The sequence below is a fragment of the Sinocyclocheilus grahami genome, unplaced genomic scaffold (genome assembly GCF_001515645.1).
Source record: "Sinocyclocheilus grahami isolate Dianchi unplaced genomic scaffold, SAMN03320097.WGS_v1.1 scaffold760.1, whole genome shotgun sequence".
Taxonomy (NCBI): domain Eukaryota; kingdom Metazoa; phylum Chordata; class Actinopteri; order Cypriniformes; family Cyprinidae; genus Sinocyclocheilus; species Sinocyclocheilus grahami.
The window spans coordinates 253,623-261,284 of NW_015505939.1; the positions used below are offsets into that span (position 1 = coordinate 253,623).

The window sequence follows — 7,662 nt, forward strand, 5'->3', positions numbered from 1 at the left end:
AGAATGATGTGTGCTCCCGGCGCCTATTTATACTATAGTCGCACCGGTAGTGACGTCATGGCTGTCGCCAGCCAACGAGTTGGTGTTTTTCAATGTATGCTTCAGACACGGGTCACGACGAGGCGTTCCCCATAGCGGATGCAGTTCGAAGTTCCCATGAACGAAAGAAGACGGCTTGATCATAACTGTTTTATAGTATTAAACTAATAAGAAATATATTTTTTAAATCTAAATAAATGGCCTTTTCATTATACTTAACATTTTGATATATTTTATTGGTAACACTTTACAATAAGGTTCCTTAGTTAACATTAGTTAAGTACTTTAGTTAACATGAACTAAGAATGAACAATACTTCTACAGCATTTATTAATCTTAGTTAATTACAACATTTACTAATGCATTATTAAAATCAAAAGTTGTGCTTGTTAACATTAGTTAATGCACTGTGAATTAACATGAACTAACAATGAACGACTTTATTTTAATTGATCAACATTAACAAAGATTGATAAATACTGTAATAAATATATTATTCATTGTTTGTTCATGTTAGCTAATACATTAACTAATGGAACCTTATTGTAAAGTGGTACCATTTTATTTACTATCAGTTTTCTGCCGAACAGATATGGAAAACCAGTCTGCGTGTATTCTGTATTTTTGTCTCATCTTTTTTTCTGCACATATGATTGGACAGCGAGCATGAGTGTCTCTCTAAAGTCTTACATGAATTCATGTGAGAAAGTGTTTTTTTGTTGTCCATCGGGGTTGCCGCTTGGCCAAAGATAGTTTGTGCACCTAATCGGCATTGTGTTGTGTATTATGAGTGCATGCTAAAACAAGAAGGCGACAGATGACTACAAAACGTGTTCTGTATTATGAGCACCATGTAGTCTCGTAGTCCTGTAGTGTGAGCTTGCCAGATCTAGCAAGTGGTACCAAGTGGTAATCAGTCTTATTTTTCATATTCAGATTAGTCATATCTATGTTTTTATGTAACTGACTTTAAAAAAGTTATGAACAGTCTAGCAAAAAAATATTAGATGACTAAGCCGTTTAAGCAACAGGCTACAAGTATTGTATCAAAAATCAGTCGTAGAGTACAAGTTCATGATCAGTGCAGTAAAGACGGGGCTTAATTAAGAAATTAGACTGGCAGTGTAAAGTGTACAGGTGACCTGATTTTCTGGAGTTTGTGTGCGCCCTCTACAGGACAAACCATAAGATAAAGCCACAGGTGTCTAATGATGATGGTGTGGTCTGCTGGGAGCACACGGCCTTTAGACCTTCTTTCTCCCTTTCAATGTTTTATGGTGCTCTTAAAATTTACAGCTTCAATTATTTTGTTTTTTACTTTCAATGTTAAGTTGCATCAGTTTATTTTTGTAACATACCAGATTAATAAATCAACTGTGATCTACTTCATTTTCCTGGATTTTAGTGGATATAAAGGAGCCAACAAAGAGGTGTCTAACATTTCCCCAGCAGACACAAGAAGTGACTAATGAACCTTTTAAATCAAGTAAGGGTCACTACAAGTAGTGTTTTGCAAATTGATTTGGATTAAAAAGGGTTCAAATGAATGACTGATGTCTTACCTGACATGCACCTTTTCCTCCCTGATTTAACAATCCAGCACAAATCATATTGCTTGTAATTCTCGCTTCATAAGCATTAGCACAGGCACTGTTGTTCACAATTGGTATCATCACCTCCTGCTGTATGTCAGGAAGCTGGGTGGCTGTGACACAGATCAGAGGACACATTTTCTGGCTTTTAAAAAAACATTTCTAGGTAAACTATTGAGGTTTACAGTAATGTTTGCATTCAGTTAACTGGCAAGCAAATGTTTACTTACCATCAGGTTGTAGTCTGCCCCATCCAGTGACCCAGCTCTCCGTACCTCCACCAAATACACTCCCAGCTGCTGCCAGACAGACCGGCCTTATGTAATCAGAGAAAGTCACAGAAGAGGAGAGCTCAATCAGTGCTATGTCGTTGTCAAGATTAGAAATGTTAAAGTTAGGATGGTTGATGTTTCGTCTCGCTGTCCTGTTTGTCTCATAAGGGTTTGAGCCGGATTGGTTCAGACGACCAAAGTACATCACAGTGTAAGATGCATTGAACCTGTAAATAGAGAAAGTCTGCTTTAATCCCACTATTACCAATCTACAAATGTATATTAAGCTTTATTTAAGCTTTCAACATATACCACTGGAAGCAGTGAGCTGCAGATAAAACCCAGTCTTTATTGATGAGAGTCCCGCCACAGAAATGGCCGAAGTCGATGTCCTGAAAGGTGAGATGAATGCTGACCTGCCACGGCCAAGCCCCTGTTGTCGCATTCTCCCCTCCAACAATCCTGTTATTGAGAGGGGCTCGACCACATACTGATGAGAGAAAGAAAGATATGAGATTTCCTTCTTAAAGTGCCTCACAGACACAGAAGACACATCTATGAGTTTTAGTATCTTTATGACCACTTACCATCTAACTGGCAGAGCGAACCTGTATGGACAGACAAAGGCAAAGTAAACAGCGAGTCATCCAGAAAGAGCTGATAAACTGGTTTGTGTCGCCCACCTGTTAAATCAGTTCTGGTGCATAATGGCATGAAAGCATGAAAAAAAAAAAAAAACCTTTACCTCTATAATAATGTTTATGGATTTTAGCCAAAATACCTGTTAAAATGATTTCATATTCATGGCGTGATTAAAGTAACTAACCTAAATCAGTTTAGTTTTACATGCAGTGCATTTGTGAATGAGATGCTTCTGTTTCTCTATAGGGTTATTTCTGAGTTTTATGCCCATAAACATTTAGTGAGTGTTACTGAATATAAAATAATTGTGTTACCTTTGTGTGTGTTTTCTAACAATGTATGAGTAGTTTGCTCACAAATTTTACAGTATATTACAGTGTTTTACCGTATTTTACAGTATATTACAAGTATTTCATTAAAGTTTTGACACTGTTTATTCTTTATAATTATCACTATTTTCCACATTTTGGGATAATATTAAAGTCATCAAATCTATAACTGACATAACTAAAAGAATTGGATTTATGTAGTGACCAAAATATTACACAAATCAAAACTATCTTTTAGCTTCTTCAAATTGACTCAACTGCATCCTGATTCTTGACATCCTGGAATTTACATGAACTAAACACATCCATTAAAATACATACATTATGTATTTATAAAGACATTCATACAAATGCAGGATTCGTGTTTACCTACAAAACCAATTTCAAGCATTTAACCATAAGTCTTCAGATCCAAAAGTTTTTACAGTCATGAGAAACATAAATTGTCAAGTGTGTTTACAAAGGTTTTTAGGAATTAAATGGCTTGAATTTGAAACAACTGAAACAAACATTATTAAATGTACATCTAATTTTGTCATGTTATAGACTTTTTGTAAGCTCTTACCTGTTATGTAGAGAAGTGTGATTGCAGAAACACTCAAAGCGCTGTTGAACTTCATAATTATTATTCTGCTCTGTGATCGGACTGTTTCTTGACCGTCAGGTTTCTGGTGAGATGGAGAACAAGAACCACCGCATTTATCAAGAGTTCTCTGTCTCCACCCCAACACTACGTTCATCTCATTTTCAGAAAAAAAAGAAAGCCTTTGAAAAAACAGCATGCAGGAGCCTGAACGACACAGAAGAACAAAATCCATCATTCTTCACTATTTATTTCACACATGCATCATGGAGTACACACGAGTGCTAAATGACTAAAAGTAAAAAAGTAAAAGTAAATCTCTCACTATCTATAGTCGATCAGCTAATCCATCCTGTGCACTCACTGAGCGCTCTCTTCTAGCTACCTACGATCCCAGCCGGTACCAAGACTCGAACCCGTGACCTTTGGGTTACAAATTCAACTCTCTAACCATTAGGCCACAACTGCCCCCTGCATATTGTTATCATGGGCATTTCAAAATACCGTGAATAATTATTTATTACAAATTATTCAGATTTTTTGAATGCATTTTAAGAATACTTTCCCCATCAACTGGTCACAATGCACAACACCGCTGCGCACTCTCATGTAAACAAGCAAGGATGAGAAGCGTATGAGGCTCTGAATGAAAGCGCACATTCACTCTCTGACAGCAGGTGGCGCTGAACAGCAGAAATGCAGCCGTTACCCTGGAAACCCCAGAAATGAAGCAGCTGTGCAGTGCTTAAACAGCCATTCAGATTTGTGTTTTCGCTATGATGTTCATCACAGAGCCAAATACTTAAATATTTAGACTTAATAGTTTGAATGCATTTTAAGAATACTTTCCCCATCAACTGGTCACAATGCACAACACCGCTGCGCACTCTCATGTAAACAAGCAAGGATGAGAAGCGTATGAGGCTCTGAATGAAAGCGCACATTCACTCTCTGACAGCAGGTGGCGCTGAACAGCAGAAATGCAGCCGTTACCCTGGAAACCCCAGAAATGAAGCAGCTGTGCAGTGCTTAAACAGCCATTCAGATTTGTGTTTTCGCTATGATGTTCATCACAGAGCCAAATACTTAAATATTTAGACTTAATAGGCTATTTATTTTCAAACTACATGCCCTAGGTATTGTTTGAAAATGTTTTGATTCTTTATTGTTCAGTCACACTTTACAATAAGGTTTCATTATTAACATTAGTTTATTCATTAGTTAACATAAAATGCCACTAAAATTATTTTCTAAACTTTCATTAATCTTTCAAAATTTAATTTCAATGTTTAATAACACGTTAAAATCAAAAGTTGCTACGGTGTTATTTAATGAACTCGAGCTAACATGAACTAACAGTTGTATTTTTAACAAAGATTAATAACTTCAAATGTAGCTATTGCTCATTGTTAATTGTCTTTATAATTATTTTGCACTTTAATCTGTGTGAAATTATTTACTTCATAGCCTACACTGTACAAAAATTACTGTAAATTTACAGCATATTTACAGCGTAAATTTACAGCACTGAACTGTTTTCTAAAATGACGGTGTCTTACTGTAAATGCACACGTGATCGGTGGGGGAGGGGGAACCAAAGTCTAGCTTGGTACAAGTGATTGATGCTGAAGCATCGAGGAGCATCGATTTCAGTGAAAGTTTGATATGCATGGATTTCATCTCAAGTTGAAGCTCATTTACAGGTAAGCAGATCAGAGTCTGAAATAAGTGTGTATGTTTATTTTTTATGTGGGCACAATCTTTTAAAAAATTTTTTTTTACAAATTGATGCCAACCGTGAGGTTTAAGACGGCGAACTAGCATAATTTACACATTCTTCCTCAAAGTTAAGTGTGTGTGTGTGTGAGAGAGAGAGAGAGAGAGAGAGAGAGAGAGAGAGAGAGAGAGAGAGAAAGACATAGGGATAGTATCTGTCTGTTGTGATGCCAACCACAAAGACAAAAAACCAAAACCAACTTTTAGTGATGTGCAAACCCTCAACTGTCTCTCTTAGTTGCTTCAGATTTATTTAATCTTGAACCTTTAAACAGTTTATAAGCAAGTTGACTGTATGACAACCCAAAAATTAGCCACCTAAAGCATCATAACACTGACTTAAACTATATATACCTTTTCCAGGCAAGTATTGGTTTGGAAATTTCTGCTACCTCTTTATCTTCAAACCTCAGTTGCTATTGAAGCAGCTGATACTTGCACCTAATTAAGGTAAGTTGATGGTATTGTGTTCTCCTTTTAGGTCGAAAGCACATGACGTTGTTACTGGTTTCATATGTGACTGTTCTGCAGTTTCTAGGTGTGCTGATGTAAAAGCAGCCACCTATTTTGCATGCCAATGTCTATATTGTAACCCATGCAAATTTCCTAAAATAATTTACACGTAAACAGGCCCGTTTTCTCATTAAATGCGTTTGAATAGGGAAGTTTGATAACTGTGTATTGTTCTTGAATATATTAAATTCTCTCCATGCGTTTTACGTACGCATATCTTTTGTAAATGGGTAAAGAAAAAAATTAAGCAAGGGCTAAAAATAACAGCAGGCCTTACTTTCCACAGGCCACCTTCTTCATTCATATTTATATGATTGTGCTTGAATTTAAAAAAGATATATGACAAAAAAGATTGATATTTTACACAATGTGGGGTCAGTTAAAAGGTCAAATCTAAAACTCTTGAGCTTCTGTGATTCAGTTGAGCTTGGTGCTGCTGTACTACAAAACACGATTCATCGTAGTGCTCTGTCGCCACCTACTGGTCAAGTATAGGTACGCATCCATGAAAGTTAATCACGGATAGCTTTCTCCTGGTAATATGGGCCTCCTTGTGGATCTGTGAACACACAATTAAGTCATATTTCCCATAATGCAACGCGAATGGGACCGCATGCTCTGTAAGAAAAGTCCTAAAAAATACCAGTGTATCTTGTTAATTTGAAGGAATGTTTCGTATTGATTTCTCACAGGTGTTTCACCCGCATTTTTAAATACACATTTCATAACGATGTTGTGTTTAAGGTTGAAGAAAACGTCGGAAAAACGTAAAGCGTACTGGTAGCCTAATTCTCCGTCATTCTGGCATTACCAGTTTTCCTACTGATTTTTACAGCGATAGTTTTAAATCAATTGCTATTATTATATATTACTATTAAGAGAGAGAGAGAGAGAGAGAGAGAGAGAGAGAGATTCTTGCAGCTAATTGCATGCCTTTGTTCTTTCCTGGTGTAAAATCCTGTAACTGTTAACCTTATATAGAGGGAAATACAAAATACTTGCGTTCGCTTATTATTTAATTTAGTTGAATATGAATGTAAAATATTCGGCAACAGTAGAATACAGCTCCCTACTGTAAAACGAACATGAGCACGTGATCGTGGGGGAGGGGAGCAACTGAGAAGCAGCGGTCCGTCATTACTGTTTTCTTGCTGTAGCTGCTGGAGGTACAATGTCAGCGCCAAAGAGCCATTAAAAGTGTTGTGTTTTGGGATGCACCAAGGAACATAGGAGTCTCCATAGACTGCTGAGGACACGATGGTTAAATTTCATTTTCCAAGGAAATGTCCCGGACAAAAACGGAAAAGTCCTATACGTTTGTGCCAACATTTTACGCCGGACTGCCTCACAAACGAGGGTCAGTTCAGCGTGCAAAGATCGCTTCTGAAAGAGGGATCGATACCAACGCTTCGTGCGCAAACGTCCAGACTCCAGACAAAGTAAGCATCTCGCCTCATATTTTGTTTTCCATAAGAGCTTCTTGGCTCTCTGTAAGGCTAATGTTGCTAAAGCTACCATTGTCTCTGCCTGTTTTCACTAATGCTGCCTTCACGTGCTACCAGAATGATCGTAAATAGGAATGTGGTTAGTAATGAGTGAAGCTGGTGGTGATGTTTGTGGAGTTGTTTAATCAGATCTTCAATGATTTAATGACTTTTATCTTCAGTTGATTTCATCACTTTATGGTTTCATTCATTACTCAGTGTTGTTTCACATTAAATGTGTACTAAGCTATTTTTACCGAACGATGTTGAAATTTGAATTGTGGCTGAAGTCAGTTGTGGTTCTTGTGTTTCTGCATGTCTTGTCTATTTTTTCAGTTTTCATAGTAACAACTCCTTTCTCAGGTGTCTGAATTCACGCAAAAGTTTTTTTTGTTTGTTTTTTTATTCACTCCACTGGGTAGACTATAGTAA

At 37.0% G+C, this 7,662-nt stretch overlaps 1 protein-coding gene across 1 annotated transcript; it reads right to left on the reverse strand.

Annotated features, from left to right (window-relative positions):
* Positions 1 to 1,059: 1,059 nt before the first annotated feature.
* On the reverse strand, positions 1,060 to 3,710 carry LOC107561192 (trypsin-like). The gene is made up of 6 exons (XM_016245569.1): positions 3,440 to 3,710; positions 2,491 to 2,511; positions 2,216 to 2,393; positions 1,862 to 2,130; positions 1,602 to 1,744; positions 1,060 to 1,071 (listed from the first exon to the last, which is right to left on the reverse strand). Exons 1-6 carry the CDS (start codon positions 3,693 to 3,695, stop codon positions 1,060 to 1,062), a joined length of 879 nt encoding a protein of 292 aa, XP_016101055.1. The 5' UTR covers positions 3,696 to 3,710.
* Positions 3,711 to 7,662: the final 3,952 nt, after the last annotated feature.

Coding starts and splice junctions, on each gene's coding strand:
- LOC107561192 (XM_016245569.1), bottom strand. CDS start 3,695: ATGATGGATTTTGTTCTTCTGTGTCGTTCAGGCTCCTGCATGCTGTTT. Junction 2,394..2,490: donor TTCGCTCTGCCAGTTAGATG/GTAAGTGGTCAT, acceptor TTCTCTCATCAG/TATGTGGTCGAGCCCCTCTC. Junction 1,745..1,861: donor GGGCAGACTACAACCTGATG/GTAAGTAAACAT, acceptor TCTGTGTCACAG/CCACCCAGCTTCCTGACATA.